The 18992-nt window shown below is 51.4% G+C and overlaps 8 protein-coding genes across 8 annotated transcripts; 4 read left to right on the top strand and 4 right to left on the bottom strand.

Moving 5' to 3' along the window:
* Nucleotides 1–252: 252 nt before the first annotated feature.
* VTN00DRAFT_2024 (uncharacterized protein) lies at nt 253–709 on the top strand (the record flags this gene model as incomplete). The annotated part of the gene is made up of 2 exons (XM_069428197.1): nt 253–442; nt 576–709. The coding sequence occupies 2 exons, from the start codon at nt 253–255 to the stop codon at nt 707–709; spliced, it is 324 nt and encodes a 107-aa protein (XP_069292726.1).
* Nucleotides 710–827: 118 nt separating this feature from the next.
* VTN00DRAFT_2023 (uncharacterized protein) lies at nt 828–1833 on the top strand (the record flags this gene model as incomplete). The annotated part of the gene is made up of 3 exons (XM_069428196.1): nt 828–1035; nt 1366–1643; nt 1729–1833. 3 exons carry the CDS (start codon nt 828–830, stop codon nt 1831–1833), a joined length of 591 nt encoding a protein of 196 aa, XP_069292725.1.
* Nucleotides 1834–6334: 4501 nt separating this feature from the next.
* On the top strand, nt 6335–9992 carry VTN00DRAFT_2022 (uncharacterized protein; the record flags this gene model as incomplete). The annotated part of the gene is made up of 5 exons (XM_069428195.1): nt 6335–6913; nt 6982–9197; nt 9252–9417; nt 9477–9703; nt 9755–9992. The coding sequence occupies 5 exons, from the start codon at nt 6335–6337 to the stop codon at nt 9990–9992; spliced, it is 3426 nt and encodes a 1141-aa protein (XP_069292724.1).
* Nucleotides 9993–10150: 158 nt separating this feature from the next.
* Nucleotides 10151–10438, top strand: VTN00DRAFT_2021 (uncharacterized protein; the record flags this gene model as incomplete). The annotated part of the gene is made up of 1 exon (XM_069428194.1): nt 10151–10438. One exon carries the CDS (start codon nt 10151–10153, stop codon nt 10436–10438), a length of 288 nt encoding a protein of 95 aa, XP_069292723.1.
* Nucleotides 10439–10841: 403 nt separating this feature from the next.
* On the bottom strand, nt 10842–11690 carry VTN00DRAFT_2020 (uncharacterized protein; the record flags this gene model as incomplete). Its single annotated transcript, XM_069428193.1, has 1 exon — nt 10842–11690. The coding sequence occupies one exon, from the start codon at nt 11688–11690 to the stop codon at nt 10842–10844; it is 849 nt and encodes a 282-aa protein (XP_069292722.1).
* A 1705-nt stretch (nt 11691–13395) lies between these two features.
* On the bottom strand, nt 13396–14327 carry VTN00DRAFT_2019 (uncharacterized protein; the record flags this gene model as incomplete). Its single annotated transcript, XM_069428191.1, has 2 exons — nt 13396–14183; nt 14243–14327. 2 exons carry the CDS (start codon nt 14325–14327, stop codon nt 13396–13398), a joined length of 873 nt encoding a protein of 290 aa, XP_069292721.1.
* A 509-nt stretch (nt 14328–14836) lies between these two features.
* Nucleotides 14837–15676, bottom strand: VTN00DRAFT_2018 (uncharacterized protein; the record flags this gene model as incomplete). The annotated part of the gene is made up of 1 exon (XM_069428190.1): nt 14837–15676. The coding sequence occupies one exon, from the start codon at nt 15674–15676 to the stop codon at nt 14837–14839; it is 840 nt and encodes a 279-aa protein (XP_069292720.1).
* Nucleotides 15677–17787: 2111 nt separating this feature from the next.
* On the bottom strand, nt 17788–18822 carry VTN00DRAFT_2017 (uncharacterized protein; the record flags this gene model as incomplete). The annotated part of the gene is made up of 1 exon (XM_069428189.1): nt 17788–18822. The coding sequence occupies one exon, from the start codon at nt 18820–18822 to the stop codon at nt 17788–17790; it is 1035 nt and encodes a 344-aa protein (XP_069292719.1).
* Between the last annotated feature and the right edge of the window lie 170 nt (nt 18823–18992).

Raw genomic sequence — 18992 nt, 5'->3', positions numbered from 1 at the left:
CGCAGTAGCTCGACGGCTCCGGGAGATCCAAGGACACGGATCTATGGGGCTCACTTCACAGGCCGCGGAGGTTACGAGCAGGAGGAAGAAGAGAATGAGGGCAGGAGAGTGCGGAGGGAGAAGGTAAAATACCTATCCAGCAAACGGCGGTAGAAGCAGGATCTGGCCCCCGCCGCGAGGAAAAAAAAAGAACAGGGTCTCTCTTTCCGGGATGACGGCAGGGAGGTCAGTCGAGCAGAGAGGTTTCTCCATATGGGGAACGCCCAACAAGCGTCTGTTGCGCACCAGGTCAGCTACTGGTGGGCTGCCGATCCCTGGCGCGCTGACCCATTCACCGTGGCCGAACTGAAGCCCGGGGATTTTACACGTATGGAGAGTCCGGGGTGGACCAGCGGCTCTCAGATGCTCTACCGCAAGGCCCAACATCTGCTCTCCGTCATCGGTAAGCAGCACCATGGAGCAGCAGCGCATCCCGAGCCTCTTGCTGGTCCTTTCCAGCAGCGATCGGACGCATTCCCCCGGGGAGAACGTAGTTCACCGCGTTCCTGGCGCCACGGGGACTCTCTCGCCTACAGTGTGCGTGGTGGTGGTCAGGCCGCCGCATGAGGTCTTGGAAGTCGCGCTCGAGCAGTTCCAAGACTCAGATGCTGCCAAGAGGACAAGGCTCACTACACTAAACCTCGCAGCCAAGCCTTCATCTCCACGCTGACAGGGCTGCCACGCGAGAAATCCCGGAGAGAGCATGCAAGTGATGCCTTTCCTATCACGGGTGCGATGGGCACAGCGATGTGATCCCCCAACTTCAACAATGTGCTCCTCTATCTACTATGGCGAAGTTACCAGATTCACCGTACAATCCAGCAGGACCGCAGCACTCGACACAAAACAGTGATTCGATGAGTCAGACGGCGTCTCTTTGGCGCGCGGGCGGACAAAGACCGACTCCGTCTCCAGCTCCCGCGTTTTCTCTCCAGGCCCACCACCCCGGCACAAACACGCCGATCGATCCCCGCCCCGCCGCACATTCCTCCAGATGTACGTCAGAAAAAAAAACCCTATGGCCACAAACCGATCTGAAGACCGTTGGAGAGTCGTGTGATGAGCCTGCGCCGCCCCAGACTCCAGAGCCCTAGTCGGGCTAAGTCGCTGCATTCCTCTCGTCCGAGAACCTGGTTTACCTCTTAAATCCGCAGACGGTCGACTCGAGCCGGCGAACAGCACCGTGTGTGCCACGGCGCCGAAGGAGAGCTGTCAGAGGGCGGGGGAGCAGAGCCAGCAGAGCCTAGCCCTCTGCCTGCCCGGACGAGTAAAGTAGGCAAAGCAGGCCAGCTCCTGCTCGCTTACGCCGTCCCACCTTTTCTCCAGGTCTCGGAGCCAGACTGTCCGATCCCACCGGCCTGACCTGCCGTCGCATCTGCCAGGCAAGCAAGCGTATACCAGCCTGTCCCCTTCGTCGGATTGGAGACGGAGATGCCAACGCCGGCCAAGAGTTCCTGAGCGCCGCCGGTTCGTCTGAACGGCTCCCAACAGGGACGGGAATCGGGTTTGCCTCGGATATAGACGCCGCGGGCGAGAACACCAGTGCGGAGATATCTTGGCTGCACAATTTACGGCACTCTCGTTCAGCTCCGCTGGATGCTACGGTGTTCTGTTGATCTGTGCGAGGAGCGCCACACATGATACACAGAAAACCAGCAGAATAAACAGTTTTTCATTCTGACCGCTCAGTCGGTGAGACGGATTAGGCTCTCTGCTCTGCCGCGTGCGGCTGAAGGCCGCTCCCGTCGTCCATGGAAGCTTCCCGCGGACAAGCTATCTTGCCCTCATGCTTAACTGAGTTGGCATACACTCGGCGAAAGCTCGCTCTTCGCTTGGCTATACTTGGCTAGCTTCGCATTTGCTTGGTATTTTTCAACATTCTCTTTGTTCTTCTTTTCCTTGTCCCTTCTGACTTTTTCTCGGTTGTGAAAAACATTAGCTCCCTTGCTAACTTGACCAAAGCTCCAATAGAATCTCTCCTGACAGTTATTATGACATATATCATCCTGCACACCACTGCTTCAGACCCACAGTCCAGAAGATCATGCGTACCTCAGAAGAGCTCTCGCCTCTGTGCCACGCTATCAAGCTACAACCCTATGTTCTAGACGTGCATTCTGGCTGGCAGTCGGTGTTCGCAAACAATAAGACGTGAGTGAAGTTCACTCTGGGCTGTCACCTGCGTCGTGGCATAAATTGTCTCGGAAAAAGCCGTTACCAGAACAGGATATACGTAAGGAACTCTAAGAAGCCGCCGTCGCAAGTAGATGCCTGCCAGAAGGTACCTACCGAGATAGTATCACAGTGACTGTACCTACTCTTACCTTGCAGGGAATCAGAGATTCGGCTTTCAAAGCCGGCTCCAAGGATTAGTACGCGGTAAATGGCACCGGAGGCGAAGGTGGAGCAGCCGTTTCCTCGACTTGGACAAGCAGCACGAGCAGTGGCCACTTGAGAGTACGGTGGGCACAGATCCAGTGAACTCTAATTGATCTATACTTCCGCCGATTCATCAAGGCTTAGAAACTTGAACGATTACGCTTACCCTACTATTTAGGTATCCATATACGCGGCATGCTTTTGTGTGCTGTACAGCACCATGCATTATTATTATTATGCGCCTACAGGGACCATCCTAAACCCTCGAATATGAATTGAGCGTCATACATAAGAAAAAAAGAAATCGGGTCGTTCTAGAATCTTCTGCCGATTACCATTATCATTGCCAACATCGTTACAATCGTGGCTGGGAACGGCGCCACTATCTACCCCGGTAAGTTCTAGGTAGGTAAACGCTTTTGCCACTTAGCATTTAGCGATTTAGCATGCAAGCTACATGAAACGGTAGAAGCAGGTAGGCTTCTAAGTTCGGACTGACAGCCGTCACAGCGCAGTAGAGTTTTTCCAGTTCCCTTCTATCTGACATTCCGATTCCCGATCTTGGCCTAAACTTTACGAAATGAATCCCGTAACACTCAAAAGGAAAAGCCAAAGGAAAAGAAAAAAAAATTTCTTGGAAGCTACCTAGCTAGTATAGACACTAGGCTTGAAGTTGGTAGACTAGGTATATTGGATAGAACCTTAAACGTCCCGCTTCCCCGAGGCATAGTGGAAATGTGGAATTCCATGTGCGGAGATCCATTCGGGGAACTGAAACAGTGGTGGACCTTCAAATGAAAGAAAGCTAAACAGGCCTTCTTTGTCGAATCTCGAATCTCCGGGGTCGGGACCCGAATACCGAATTGAGATTTCTATTTGTTGAGAAAACTCGAGGCAAAATTTTCGCGCTTAACCTCCGCCACCTACCTACCTAATCAGACTAGCCTAGTAGTCTATATCCATCATCCTTTAGTATCTTTCTACCTAGTACCTATCACCAGCCAGCGTCGCGAGGCATGGGGTACGGATGGATCATGGATGGAGGGAGGTAGGAGGTATATTTCTCGGATGGATGGCACCTTTTTTTCTACTCTTCTTGGTTCTCTTCTGGTTTTTTTCTCCTTTTCTCGGTCTTGGTTTTCGTCTTGTACTTTTCTTGGCCGGTGGTGATGGTGATGGCGATGAGACGAGCCGGCCGGCTTTACGGAAGTTGAAGGCTTGAAGCAGGCTCGGAATGTTTGACGTTGGAGAGATTGGAATCTTTTTTTCTTTCTCTCTCAGGGGCTTTTCAGGTCCGAGAGTCATCCACCTTCATCAAATCAATTGATCAATCTGTCTGGTTTTTCTTTACGCCTCGACACCCTGATATATAGTATACCTTCTCCTTCGTGCCAACCGACCTGTGGATGAAAACCTTACGCCTCGAAACGAAAAGAATTCTTGTTAATATATGGTTGATGACAACAGTACCATCAGCAGCATCACACCAATCTCCAGTCTGATCCAGTCCAGTCCAGGTAAACAGCGCCTTTCTTTGATTGAGACTCCCAAACACTTTATCTATTCGAAACAAAAATGCAAACTTCGACCTGATTGCGACACTGTACTCTCTCTACAGTAAGGAATATGTGTGTGTGTGTGTGTGTGTACTCCACTAACATGTCTTACATACAACGTTGTATAGATAGGTTAGGTAGGTACTCGGGCACTGTACTTTCTCCCTATGACAACCCCAATGGGTTCGATTGAGGATCCCACTCCCTCTTTCTCTCTCCTTCCCCTAAAAAACGATATTTGAATTGTTTATTATGATTTCGACGACAGCACTGTCCATGCGGAACGTGATGCATTTTCCTACGCAGACAGAATCCGTACAGTATGTACATACAGCCAGATCTAGGCGACTTTTTTTTTCTTGGAACCTTATTCTATGTTCGAAGGAAGCAAGTTTGATGAACTCTAAGCAGCTACGTACCTAGATAGGTACATTAAGCTAGCAATCTATTCTGAATAGTAATAGTAAATAAGTTGCAGGTGAAGTGGACTGTCTTGATCTATTCGGGGGGAATTACTTTACTCTGTTCTGTTCTGATGGAATGATGGGGAGAGAAGGAAGGAGGGAAGAGAGGGGAAGGTAAGGACAAAGAACACCTACAGAAATCCCTCGAAATACGTCTCGTTGTTAGTTGATCTCTATCTATCTCTATCTCTCTGCTTCTTTGGGGGAGGGGGAGGGTTAAGTCAATCAGGGCCAGCATGCCATACGTGTTACATAGATATCACATCTGGCATGCTGAGAAGGATATTGGCAGAAGTACTTTTCTCATTCACAACTTCAGGTTTTGATTTAAGAGGGTCAATTGATACTTGAAGGGGAGAAAAGGTAATTGACTGTCAGCGTCAATATTATGACCGTGCGATGCGATACGAGGCGGAATTGCGTGGTCTTTTATGCAATTCAATCCGAGAAACGGAGACTGGGTTGCTGGCAAGATAGTCAAGCTGGTGCAGCATATGCTCCCTGGTTCTCGCTGAAGAGTATAGGAAGAGCATGATTTCAAAAAGAAGTGGTTGGAAGGTTGATTTCTTCCCAAAGGAGATGCATGATGTGATCGATTTGATTCAACTGGTAGCAAATATATAGATGCGGGGTACTACTATGTTTAGAGTAGGGAAATTCTTGGGCTCCGTTGAGGCTGAGCCCAAGCAGGGCTTTGATCAACTGACATAAAAGTGAAAATGCCCGCTGTGTTTTGAAGAGCTATATCGGAAAACCCCCAATACATACAGAATAACATGGCGGTCGGCTCACTGAGTTTCCTTTTCGGCACGTTGGAGAAAAGGAATAAGATTGCAGCGCGGACCGTGATAAAAGTAGGGGTTCTTACATCAGAGGACCCCGCATTTGGGAATAACTAGCCCCTGTTGCTTATATTAGGTACGGAGTACCTAAGACAAAGCCAGGGATCTGCAGGCGCCGGACTGCTTCTGAAGGGTTCAACTAATGCATTGTAACCCTGTTTTCTATGTCTTCGACGTGACAAAACAGGTTGGTTCGTAGCAACAGCACGCGGGAAGATATAACAGGCATCGATCAATGCAAGTGATCGATAAGAGCAAGCGTGTTGAATGAACGAGCCAAGCAGCATGACATGGACCTATCAGCCTGTGGGATCACTGTTATGGAACAGATCAGCCGGGCTGTTGACATATTGAGAAATGAGTGGTAGGTGATCGTGCGGAGGGCTTGCGTGCTGATAAGCAGTGGGTCGCCATTTCAGCAACCGCACACAGCCTTCTGTATAGGTCTGAAGAGTGAAGACGGGAACCATGACTCGTGGGTCGTAGGTAGATGAGATAGCTAGAATAGACATCGAGAGGAACAAAACCGTATCGCCAGAGAAAAAAGGCGTCTGCCGCGACAGGTCCAGGCCAGCCTCGCCGGACGCAGAGCCGCCAAGCCCCATCCAGCGTCGTAAACGCCGTTCCCGTCCCGTCTCCGAGTAGCAGCAGGACCGCGTCAGTGACCTCCGCGAGGGGCGCCAGACCAACGCCCGTCTTCGTGATTTTCATCGACCTTTTGTCTCCTCTCCTGCTCGTCCTGCCGACCTTCCCCAGCCTTCCCCGCGCATTCCGTCGACGCCAGTCCTGTCGTTCGTTCGCTCGTGTGCTCCGTTGGAGCTCTGGGAAAAAGCTCTGCCCTGTGCTCCAGGCCGCCAATCGCCGCGCCCAACGCCTCGCTTCTCCCGCGCCTCCTTCCTGTCGTTCCCTCTCCGCGTCGTCGAAAGTTCTCTCGGCCCCCTTGCGTCCTCCCTCGACAGCACGATTCCGCCACGACCCCCCCCCCCCCCCCCCCCCCTCCGAAAGCTTGACCCCGTCGTGCGGCGCTGGATGAGTGCTCTCTCCGCCTCCTCAAATGCACAGACGCTCGTCTGGCTCTCCTGTCGAGGACGACGCTGAAGATTCCCTGGTTTCTCGAGCTTCAACGGAGGATAGCCATGGCGTCACGATCTACGACACACCAGAGAAGATACGCTCGCAGATAGCCCGGACGGGGCACAGTTTCGACCTCCGCCGAGAGAACACCGCCGCGACGCCCCGGTCGAGGAATTCGAGCGCGTGGAGGAACCCGCCGTCACAGACCCCGAACGACGATACGAAATCTGCAGCTATGATACCATTGGCGTCTCAGCGACTCTCCATGGAGTCGTCTCCGGAAGCCCAGCGCTTCCGGCAGTCTCGATTGCGCAGTCCATGGTCGTGCTCGCTCCTGACGCTATTTGCAACCCTTTTGGCGTCCATCGCCCTCTGTTGCATACTACACTCGTTTGCTACACGCCAGGTCGGTGCGGATGGATGCGATGTTCCAGTCATGAGTCCTACATTTATCAAGATGCTGGGGTTCGATACGGAGCATACACGATTTGCCAGCAAATATAAGCTGTATCTCTACCGGGAGGAGGGAGTGGATCCGTATACCCAAGAGAACATCGGGGTACGCTCGCTTTGGAAATGGTTCCCTTCTGCATCTGATGGTAATGCTGACGATATCTTATTGTATAGCTTAACGGGGTGCCTGTTCTCTTTCTTCCCGGAAATGCCGGCAGCTACAGACAAGTGCGATCCTTGGCCGCGGAGGCTTCGAGACACTATTTCGAAGTGGTGCGACATGACCAGGAGCGACACAAGACCGGAACTCGCAGCCTGGACTTTTTCATGATTGATTTCAACGAAGACATGGCCGCATTCCACGGCCAGACACTCCTTGATCAAGCGGAATACGTGAACGAGGCATTGGCGTATATATTGTCGCTCTACCATGATCCGCGACGGTCACGAAGAGACCCCGGTCTTCCCGATCCCAGCGCAGTTATACTAATTGGACACTCCATGGGAGGGATCGTTGCACGCACAGCACTAACTATGGCCAACTATCAAGCCAATTCGGTCAATACCATCATCACGATGTCGGCACCGCACGCCAAGCCCCCGGTGTCGTTTGACTCGGACGTCGTGCATACATACAAGCAGATAAACGACTATTGGCGAGACGCTTACTCTCAGAAATGGGCCAATAACAACCCTCTCTGGCATGTGACGCTCGTCTCCATTGCCGGTGGAGGACGTGACACAGTCGTCGCCTCTGACTATACGAGTATCTCGTCTCTCGTCCCCGAAACGCACGGCTTCACGGTGTTCACTTCGACAATTCCGGATGTCTGGATCGGGATGGATCACCTCTCCATCACATGGTGTGATCAGTTCCGCAAGGCGGTGATCAAGTCTCTCTTTGATATCATCGACGTCCGGCGCTCTAGCCAGACTAAGCCAAGAGCCGAAAGGATGCGTATTCTGAAGAAGTGGTATCTTACTGGTCTGGAGCCAATTGCCGAGAGGACTCTTCCGCACAAAGAGCCGAATACTCTTCTGACGCTCGAGGATAACACCAACTCAATCTTGTCACAAGGTGAACGACTCATTCTGCGGGAATTTGGACGTCGCAGGGAGCCTGAAGCACACCTGCTCCCCGTTCCTCCTCAGGGAGTTCCTGGAAAGAAATTTACTCTCCTGACGGATCAGCAGTTCGACAAGACCGGTGGCAAAGGCAATCTAGAGGTTCTATTCTGTTCTGTATTTCCGCTCCAAGGTGGACACTCTGCGACAGTGTTCTCCATGAACATGGACCTATCTGGAGGTACCTTGGGCTCGACTCGTCTGGCTTGCAAAAACGCAGCAGAAGATGGAATACATCTGCCGGCTTCGACACGCGAATCCAAACATCCCTTCGACCGGGTCCAGCCTTTCTCATACCTACAATATGATCTGGAGGATCTTGCGGAACATCAATTTGTCGCTGTGGTCGATAAAGCCAATTCACCGACCAAAGGCTGGGTCGTCGCAGAGTTCTCGGATAGCTCAGACTCGGTCATTCAAACTCGAGTGGGCCTGGGTCGCTTGCTCAGTGCTGGCCTGAACATGAGGCTTCCCGCAAACCGCCCAATGCTCACTGAAGTAAAGATCCCAGCTTTGCACTCGAGTCTGCTCGCATACAAGCTCAAGATTGGAAAGCAGAACTGCGGCGATAAGCCTGAGCTCTTCACGCCATTGCTACGCCAGTCCATGCCAGAGCCTCACGAGTCGAAATTCTTCGTCAACGTGACCAATGTCAACGTCAACCTGCACGGGATTGCTCCATTTATGCCACCCCCTCTCCGTGAGCAGTCTACTTTGGGCGGCGTGTCCTTTCAGCTCTGGTCGGATCCTAGCTGTGTTTCTTCGGTCGATGTTTCGCTGAGAGTCGATATCTCAGGCAGCCTTGGAGAACTTGTCATGCGATACAGAACCATATTTGCCGCGTTCCCTCTTCTCGTCGTTGCTCTCGTTCTGCGGAAACAGTTCCAGATATATGACGAGACGGGATATTTCATCACCTTCACGGAAAGTTTAGATCTCTGCCTGCGATCGTCTTTGCCGCTGCTGCTGCTGGCGCTGTCTCTTTTCGCATCATCACTTGCAACATCCCAATCATTGCCGCCCAGTGACGATCCCTTCCACTGGAGGACGAACGCGACTGAGTCGGTCGTTGACTTCACGAAGAATGATTTACTTCTGGGCTCTCAAGATGCATTCTTCTGGTTCTTGGTTCCACTTTTCGGGCTGATCAGTATCGGCGTCTGTGTCATCGTCAACTATGTCACACTCCTAGTTTTGTCCGTCTTTACTTTCTTGTACGGCCTCCTGAGGAGCAAGTCAGGTTATATCCGGCGCGACGATAGAGGGCAAGTCAAACCTCGGGGTTTCCCATCGACTTTGGTTACTAACCCGCGTTGCAGAAACCTTCCGATATTTTCGCCTCCGACTCCCAGACGGAGAATCATCAATACTGCCATTCTTCTGTTTCTTGTTGCGACTTTCATTCCGTACCAGTTTGCGTATATGGTTGCATGTATTGTACAGATAGCAACATGCGTGCGGGCCCAGTGGCATGCCAAAGAGACGGTAGTACCCGCTTCCTTTTATTTTTTCCATGTATGCTTTTTGCTAACAGGCTCCTGCAGAGATCCACCGCTCACTTCAACTTCTACAACTACGCCCACTCTATCCTCATCCTCATGCTCTGGATCCTACCTATCAATATCCTCGTCCTCTTGGTCTGGGTGCACAATCTTGTGGTCCACTGGTTCACGCCATTTTCATCGCATCATAATGTTCTATCCATAATGCCATTTATCCTTCTTGTTGAGACCATGACAAGTGGCACCATGATTCCCAGAGTTACTACACGGTACGTCTATCTCCGGCTGACCTGATAGTGCCGGGGCTAACAGCTCCACAGATTTAAACACCTCACCTCTATCCTTTTCTTCTGCATCGCCGTTTACTCCGCCATTTATGGTGTCACATATGCATACCTCCTTCACCACCTCGTTAATATCGTTGCCGCCTGGCTGGTCGGCATCTACTTCTTCAGCAGCAATTTCTCCCTACGACGGCTGTGCCGGATTCTGGAGGGAGACGACCTGGGGACCGGCGTGTCGGAAGCTGGGGGGAGCCACATCAAAAAGAAGCCCTAATTGACATTCTCCGTTCCCATCTTCTGCTTTCTGCTTCTTGTTGATTTTTCTTTATATCTGTCTCTCCTGACGTTTTTAGATTTTTTTCCCGGAGTAATGCGTTTCCGAGAACGGTGTGTTTTTATCTTATTCACCGAACAATCGGTCTGTACAGGGCAATGGATGATTGTATCTGCGTTAGCATGGAACGGCGCTTTTGTGTTTTCCTGTTTCTTCGTCCGATCGATCTTCCCGTCCCGAGTTGGTTAGCGGGTCGGCTCCTCTCCACTACCTACCCGCAGCTGCAGTGGATCAGCAACGGACGCTTCTGCCTATCCATTTTGAGCTCTCTTCCCCCGTGGATCGATATACCTGTTGTGTTCTCTTGTCCTGTTGGTTCTAAATATATAGCTTATCTGCCCAGCCTTCACCTACTGCGAGGGGAGGACTTATGGACCGATATCTAGATAGATTGGGTAGATGGAAGCGGAATTAATAGTGATCATCACACCTTCGCCGTGTCCTTAGTTTGTTCTTTCTCTCCCCCCTTCCAGGCCTGGTCTGTGCTTCTGCAGTCCAGCGGAAATGGTGTTTTATCTCGATACTCAGAAGCGAGGGAAGTATCGCACGGGATACATACGCTGACATATAGCAAAGTCATCTGTTCTCATTAACGCAGGGAGTATATTGACTATGATAACAAAGACAATGGAAAGAGCACCGACAATGACAAAACCAGCAAGGGAAGACGAACTCGCTATCTATCAGAAAAGCACAAGACATTAACAAGGACAAATGAAGGGCACGGAAAAGAATATTCCAAGACAGCACTCTCCGCAAAACTGCACTAATCCATCAACGTCAAGTCATTCAACTAGTCAACGTCACCTTCCGCCCAACCCACCTCCCCCCGCTCCTCGTCACCACCTCTTCAAAGATCCACTCCCCGACATCCGCCCTGGTAATCGTATACCCGACCGCAGGCTTCTCCTCTGTTCCGACTCTCAGTGTCCTCCACCCTTTTCCCGTGACGATAGAGTGATCGCCCACGAGCAGGCTCGGCCTCACGAGGATGACCCCACCAAGCAGCCGCTGAGATGACTCCTTCGTCAGGAGCGTCTCCATGCGCAGCTTGTCAGCATGCGGGACCGCCAGCAGCGTGTGGTACATGGGACGGAAGAGGAGGGGGACGTCATTGGGTTTCTTTGACAGCCCAGTGGTTGAGATCACCGTCAATAGGGGCTTGCTGTTGGCGTTGTTTGACAGGGACGGATACCGCGCGTAGATGTCCCGCAGGACCGCGAGCAAGGCCTGCGTCGTGTCCTCGGTGATGGTCGGGTTGTCGAGCGTGAAGCGCGGCACGAGCGAGTTCTTCTGCAGGGATGGGGTGCCCCCGATTCCGGAGACGATCTTGGGAACGAGGCGAGGAGGCTCGGTGCTGTCAAAGGTGTCGTAGCTGTTGCTGCTGCTGTTGTTGGGAGGTAGGAGGATGGTCTCCCGCACAGCCTCCGGGTCCGTCGCATCTCCCTGGACGATGCGCAGCTGCGCGTCCAGTGTCGCCTGGCTGATGCCTTGACCGAGGAGCTGGGCTGTGAGTTTCGAGGGGGTTCGGGCCAGCGCGACGGCGTGGTAGCCTGCTTTCAGGGTGTGGGCGAGGCAGGCGTTGGTGCAGCCGCCGGTGGCGCCGAAGAAGGCGATGGTCGCTTTGGTGGAGGACATACTTTCGATTATAGATTTTTTACCTTTATCGAGGGATAATATATATATATATATATAGCAGAAAGGTAGGTCGGTATACACGTATATATGAACTGTACAGCTCAAGAACGGAACAAGAAACGCGACTTGGGTATCAGGCAGATAGATAGGCAAAAGAAAAGGATTAAGATCTCAGATGTTCGTATCAGATCGAGACAATTTATTTATTTGTATTACCTCTCTCTGTTGTCGATATCGATGTCTGTAGGACAGAAGACGAAAACCACCCTCGACCACGCCCATTCAACCCCATCTTTATACCTCTATCCCAACCCTCCCACCTCATAGATTCATAGATATGATTTCCCCCGAAGGAAATCGGAACCCACCACGCACCCTCCAACACAACAACCATCTCTCGATCTCGATCCCGATCCCGAACATACACACACACATCGATCCTCCCGAGATGATATAGATCGGCCCGGACCCGAAAGCGAGACGCTCCGCCTCGGGAGAACCCCAGGTTACGCTAGGCCGGATACGGTTAAGGAGAAAGTTGGTCGGGGGAATAGATGCCCCGACTAGACGTGGCACGTGATGCGTGGAGGGTTTTTCTGTGCCGGTGAGAGATGATTGGTGCGGAGGAATAGGGACAGGGACAGGGATATACATAGGAACAGCGGGGTTGTTTGGAATTGGCTGTGATGGGGTTTCGGACTTGTTTGGATTTTTTTTTATTTCCATCTTCATAATATCATCTGATCCTGGACTCTGTTTGTTCGAAGCTGGGGCCCGCATATACTGTACATGTTGAGTACGTACTGTACGGAATACAACGTCCGCAGTGGAAGGTACCTGGCTGACAGGGGTCCCCTGCTAGTTGCATGCACCTTGCATGCATCTCTCCGACTACCTAACAGGAATATTTTGTACACTACACGGGAATGGCGAAGCGGTGTGACGGCGATGGTGGTTCAATCATAGGGGCCTTTTTTTTCCTTTTCGGGAGGTTTCATGGTGTCATTCTGAGGCCCCGGTCGATCTCTGTTTGGACTAACTACCCTGGTAGATAAGGAAGGGTAAAGGGGTACCAATGTCCGAGAATAGGTTAAGAAGGTAGGTCAGAATGTGAATCTTAGTAGCTAGCTGGTGTTTCCTTGTCTTGACTTACCAGGAAAAAAAGCTGGCTGCCGAATAATAACAATAGTAATATCAATAGTAGTAAAATAAAACCTTTGGTATCTGTATTACTGGTTAAGTACCTACATAAGTAGGTATTATCCTTCTATAGAATGCTAGGCCGGATAGGTAGCTTTGCTCACAGGATGGATGTTCAAAACACGCTTCTTCTTTTTTCGGGGCAATTTACTTCCTTCATACTGAAGTATACCGATCTATGAATCTGAATATTTGCCTAGAGCTTGAAAATGTGGTTCCTCTTGTTCTGAGCCTCTGGAGCAGGGACGCAGTCAAGAAGAGACCTACTCTGGGGTCGTACCAATCGCCTATATGGTCCAAAAAAAGGAAGGTCAAATAGTCAAGCTTCTTTCATCAAAGGCAATTAGACGAAAACAGTTTGGACCAAATTGTATGTCTGGCTCCTTGGGTTTTATAGAGTCTAGCGCATTCCTACGCTTAAACGGAAGACATATTATCTGGTCGATCTTTCCTATTAACTTGTACGTTTTGAGACAGCCAGGATACGTCGGATAGTTTAACACTATCAACGCAGCCCTCCGTTCGAAGACACAACGCTGCCCGTCGTCCATCTGCACTCAGGAGAGCACAGCATCCCAACTGTACCTGCCACTTCCCAGTCATATGCTGCACGTCCTCCTCCAATCTCTTCGGCCAACTTCTTCACCTCCTCGGTGTCAGATTCGTTCACTTGACTCAGAGGCGTGATCGGGTTCCATCGCGCCAACAACTTCTTGGTCTCCAGGGTTTGGCACATATACAGCTCCGTCATTATGGGCCCCGGGTTGATGGCATTGACTGTGGCCCGTTCCGCCAGCTCTGCCGCCCAGACCTTGGTAATCGACTCGAGCGCTCCCTTCGAGGCTGCGTAGACGCCCTGCGCTGGCAGGCCGATGAACGAGCCGATGGAGGAGACGTTCACAATTCGCCCGGAGCGGTCGTGCGGCAGGTACGGTAGACAGGCCTGCGTGAGGAGGATGGGTCCTAGGACGTTGGTCGTCATGTGCTCGTGGAAGTGATCGGGTCGGATCGATCCGAGCGGTGCGAGGGAGCCGACGCCGGCGTTGTTGATGACGATGTCAATCTGGAATTTCTGGTCCGGTCCTTGGAAGGCCTCTTTCGCAGCGTCGATTAGGGCTGCACAGTCAGCCTCGGAGGTAATGTCCGCGCGGATGGGCACGCAGCGGACGTTGTGTTTCTCATGGAGCTCCGCGGCGAGTGCGGCGGCTAGCTGGTCAGAGGTTGTGGACTTGTAGTTGAGGATGAGCGAGCAGCCCTTGCTCGCCAGGTTGCGGGCAATCGCTGCTCCAAGGCCTGTATATCGTCTTGTCGGTTGATAACTGATCTTGATCGTCTGGCACGGTCAAACGCACCTCGGGCTGCTCCAGAAATGACAGCAAGCTTCCCCTCCAGCATTCTGGACGGCACAGCAGCCGTAACGGTGTTGGAACCATCCATTCTGACTGTTCTGGGTGTGTTAACTTCTGCTTGGTATTGCTTGAGAGAACGGAGGAACGGTGTGTGATCATGCTGTATTTTGAATCATCGCTGGGATTGTCCATGCCGATCCCAGATTGCTCCTGACGCACCCGATACCAAAATTCTGAAGCCATTTCCATTGCCATTGTGGAGTTGCTAAGGCTGGGATTCTGGGGCGGTGGAGTTCTGCAGGATAAACGCTCTTCTGCGGCTCTGCCACGCATGCAGTACGAGCCAATTTTGGAACCATGCTCTACATTAGTGTCAGTCTCCAACGCAACGGTGGAAACCTCCCAGTCCACCTCAGCAGATGTAAGTACTGTACTCTTAAGCCTAGCAGCTCTTAAGGGTTCAGTGGGAAGACGTCTGCCAATGTGTCTGGTGGAACAAGCTTACGAAAGGATATATGTCAAGTAAACCTTTCGAAATTTGTGAAGCTATCTAACTAGAAAATCTCAAGCGCCAGTTTAACTTTAAACGCATCGTATCTATTTAGCGTGAGAGCCAGCATCCACAGGTATCGCTGTCGCCGTGACGTATGAAGAGGCATCGGAACAGAGCCACAGAGACGCCTGTGCGACTTCGTGGGGCGCCGCGAAGCGACCCAACATGGTCGCTTGACTGGCGTACGCTTTGTGATCCATACCTATGATCTTCAATGCACTGGCGGACATCTCTGTCAAGATTGGCCCCGGTGCGACCACGTTGACCCGAATGTTGGCATCACCGTTCTCGCCGGCTGCTTGCTTGGTCAGACCGATGATAGCATGCTTGGATGCCGTGTAGGCCACCATGTTGGCATGCACAAGATACGCCGCGGTGGACGAGATGTTGACGATCGAGCCCCCAGTTCCCTGTTTGCGCATCTGCGCAACCTCGTACTTGATGCACAGCGCCGTGCCCTTCAGATTAATCGACATCAGCTTGTCGAAGTAGGCCTCGTCGAACTCCGCAAAGGGTGCTGCGTCGGGAGTCATGGCGGCATTGTTCACCGCGCAGTCCAGTCGACCAAACTCGGCGACGGTCCTGTTGACCAGATTCTGGACGTCCTCGGAGCTTGATATATCGGTCTTGACCGCGAGTGCGCGTCCTCCTGCCTTCTCGATTTCGGCGGCAACCTCCTTGATACCGGACTCGTTCACGTCCGCCAACGCCACGCTGGCTCCGGCCTCAGCGAATACGAGCGCAGTGGCTTTTCCCATGCCCTGCGCGGCTCCGGTTATTATGGCGACCTTTCCCTCCAGGACCGGGTAAACTTTGGCTTTGCGTACGTTCAGCTCGGCCAGGAGCTTGGCGTAGTCGTAGTCGCTCGTTTCCGTTGTCGCCATGATGTCGAGGAGTTAACTGACAAGGGAACTGATAGTGCGGTAATCGACTCTTTGATGGAACGGCTGTAATCGAAAGGATAGTTCAGTCTGCACGATAACAAGGAGACGCACCAGCGCAGATTATATTAACTGTACAGCACCTTGAATAAATGCTAGACGATAAAACGGAAAGAAACGCCAGATCCCAAAAAATGCCGGCAAAGAGCGGGAAGTGCCCCTCCCTCCAAGTTGGTCTAACTCTTGCCATGTCAGTCGTCCAGGTTATGGACTTGAAACGCCCTATTCCATTCGTAGTATACTTCGGACTGTGATGGACCCTTCTCGTGATATGATAAAGTTCCGCGTGTCAAGCAACTTAGGACTTGCGTCTAGCGTGGTTAGTTAGTGTATGCACCTAACTAAAGCAACCCAATCAATCGCGGCCCAATGCTTCAACTTCAATCCTTCATGTGTGCTTGCTTTGCTGTCTGCGAGCCTGCCAGGGCAGATGACTTCAAGTCAACGGTTTTGAGCTGTGTTGGGCACGTCCGAACTCCGGAGTAGAGTATACCGGGCCAACTATCCACGGCAGCAGGTTCGTCGTGCATGGATGGAGAAACCCTGCCAGGTAAGCAGTCTTTAGTTTTTGCACGCACTAGTGCGATCCGGATAGGTTAGGTAGAGATCTACAAGATGAGCATTATCGTCGGAGTAGTAGACCATCGTTAATCTTAATAATAATAACAATAATAATAATCTTTAAGAAAAAAAGCCTTGCCAACAAGACAGGGACACATTATCGAGTGTCAAAGCAGAGAAACATTTATAGCGGAGGTTGAAGTGAGATGTATGTGCAGTACATGCATACATGCATGTGATATTATAAGTCTCACATTAATATTCGCGTAGCTACCTATCCTCAACCCCCTCTTGTCCCGTGGTAGCACTTCGAAACCTTCCCATTTCTGGTTATATCTCCAGAACCACCTTCACCCATGGAGCAACCAGAACCCGGGACGATAGCAGGGGTATGAGCCACTGACCTTCCGTGTACGGAGTAGATAGTCACTGAACCCAGACCAAAGTCCCGGGTTTGATCCGATCCTCACCTTCAGAGCAATCAACGACCCGTTAACAATCGGAAGAGCCCGCCAGTTTGATAGAATCCAGATTGAAGTAAAATCCCTGCTCGCCAAAAGCATAGGTGGGGTCTTTGTAGCACCCTTAGTATGTATGGCTGCGGTTAGTTGAGGTTGTGAGCTTTTTTTATTTAATTATCTGCCCCTAGATGAATAACTTCTTGAGGACTGTGGGTGAGGAAGGATGCAGATCATGTTGATAGTGTCACACTTTGATATCACGTGATACTCTTTCAGATACCTATTCTGGTAGATATTTGAGAAAGTCCTAAGTTAGAGGTCCCTTAGATACGATAAACAGCATCAACTGACTGAAAGGCTGTATGAGATGGCATCAATTCCTCGAGCTGTAGGAGATGCGCTATGGATAGAGAAAAAGAGGGAAGCACGAACTTTTCAATATGTAACACATCTCTGTTCTTCTAGCCTCGGCTGCTGTATGGCTCTTTATTGCAGTATCTCACAATACTAGGCCTAAAGTAGAGCTAGATAGGGCTTTAACGTAAGATACTTGTTTGACTAGAAAGATATAATTTGCCAACGAATGCGACGAATCTCATCAGCAAGGCTGTCGCACCATCCTACCCAAGGTAGGACGTGGAGAAAGCAGGACTAATCGACCAGGATCGATTAGACCAGAAGATCTTTATGTTGGCAAAAGGGGATGGAAGAAAAGAGTATTTCTTCCGCCTGGAGAAATCACGTTTGGAGTATCCGTGACGTGAGGACGCCAGTGACCCAAAGGTTTGCCCCTGTCTATGGGCAGAAAGAAGGGCCCTGGAATCAGTGGGCATTTTATGCAGCGAGAGCTCCACAGAAGAGGGCAAATCACGCGACCATCTGATCGAAAGCATTACTTCCGCTCGATTTTTAGGGAAATGGTAACGTGCCGATCTCTGGAATTTGATCATCTGCAGCCCAGCTTCGGGAGGATCTGCCGAAAGCTTGCAGGCATGATTTTTTTTTTCAAGCGAACAGTCTAGCCCCAGTAAGTCATGCTGCTGCCTTCTGCTTTTGTTTCTTCTCCTTCTGCGGTTTGATGAGCTTTCCTTTGTCATCAACACCCTGGAAAAGATCAGGCACTTGCTTCTGGTCCATGACTGCGGCCAGCTGTGTTCCTCGCTTCGGTGAACCCCATTCAAATAACCACTTATTTTTTGTCTCGTCCCATTTCATACGAGGGACCAGAATTGAGATCTGCTCCCATAACCCCTGCATAAGCCGCCGTGTAATTTTATGCGGTCGTCCATTGACATACTTCTCGAAGGTATGACCCTTTGGCGGTCCCACTGCAAGGAACTTCGCGTCCAGAAATCCCTGAGTGGAAGGAGAACCAGATGGTGCCTTCCTCCGTTTCACCGGCTCCCAAGGATGGGTTCCAGATAGCAGACCCTCCAGTATCTTAACCTCGTCTTCCGGGAGGGGTGGAAGAATGCTATCGAGTGCAGCATGATACCACCTCTTCCTGATGTTCCTTCGACGGCAAAGAGCGAGTGGTCTTCCCCAGGCGTTCTCTTCGGGCATCTTCGGTTGTAGGTTCTTGACCAGCGGTCTCATCGTCGTCCGAACAACAAGGCCATTTTGGAGCTGGGACTTTAGGATCTCGGTCACAATTTTCGGGGGCTGCCATCCCTCATCGAACATGGGAGGTTGTTTGATCATATCTGTAACGGCATCTTTGTCCTTAGGCACTTCTGGAGTAAGGAGAGGTTCCAGGAGCTCATGTCTGCGCTTCCCGATCCGGCCGTATGACAGCTGCAGGACCCTTTCCAGCGGCTTTAGATATCCTTCGTTGGCTCGTTGTAGAACAGACAGCGTGTGCTTTGCAGCCCTTCGCAGGCGGGACTGCCGTCGGATATCGAGGTTCTCGGGCTTTTTGCCTTTCGGAGCAAAGCGTCGATACCTCCGGAGAATATAATCGTGCATGTAGCCCCGCGCAATCGGGTCCGGGAGGTAGGAGCATTCACGGAGAGAGGCTCGCAGAAGATGTCGCCATTGCGCGGGCGGGACGAAGACAGCGCGAGCCATGTCGTGCGGTCCGCACGGTGGCGTGTTGGGATCTGTCCACAGCAGAATCAACGAGGAAATCCAGCTGGGAGTGGTGTAAAGGTCGAGATCGAGCCAAGACCCGGAGAGGAAATACAGGAGGCTTTTGCAGGGTTACGCGAAGCGCTAGCCGGAACGCGAACAGACCCCGC

This window comes from Thermoascus crustaceus (assembly GCF_041956765.1).
Source record: "Thermoascus crustaceus strain CBS 181.67 unplaced genomic scaffold VTN00scaffold_1, whole genome shotgun sequence".
Taxonomy (NCBI): domain Eukaryota; kingdom Fungi; phylum Ascomycota; class Eurotiomycetes; order Eurotiales; family Thermoascaceae; genus Thermoascus; species Thermoascus crustaceus.
The sequence above is the reverse complement of the archived record's forward strand: the minus strand, read 5'-3'. Positions and strand labels throughout refer to the sequence as shown.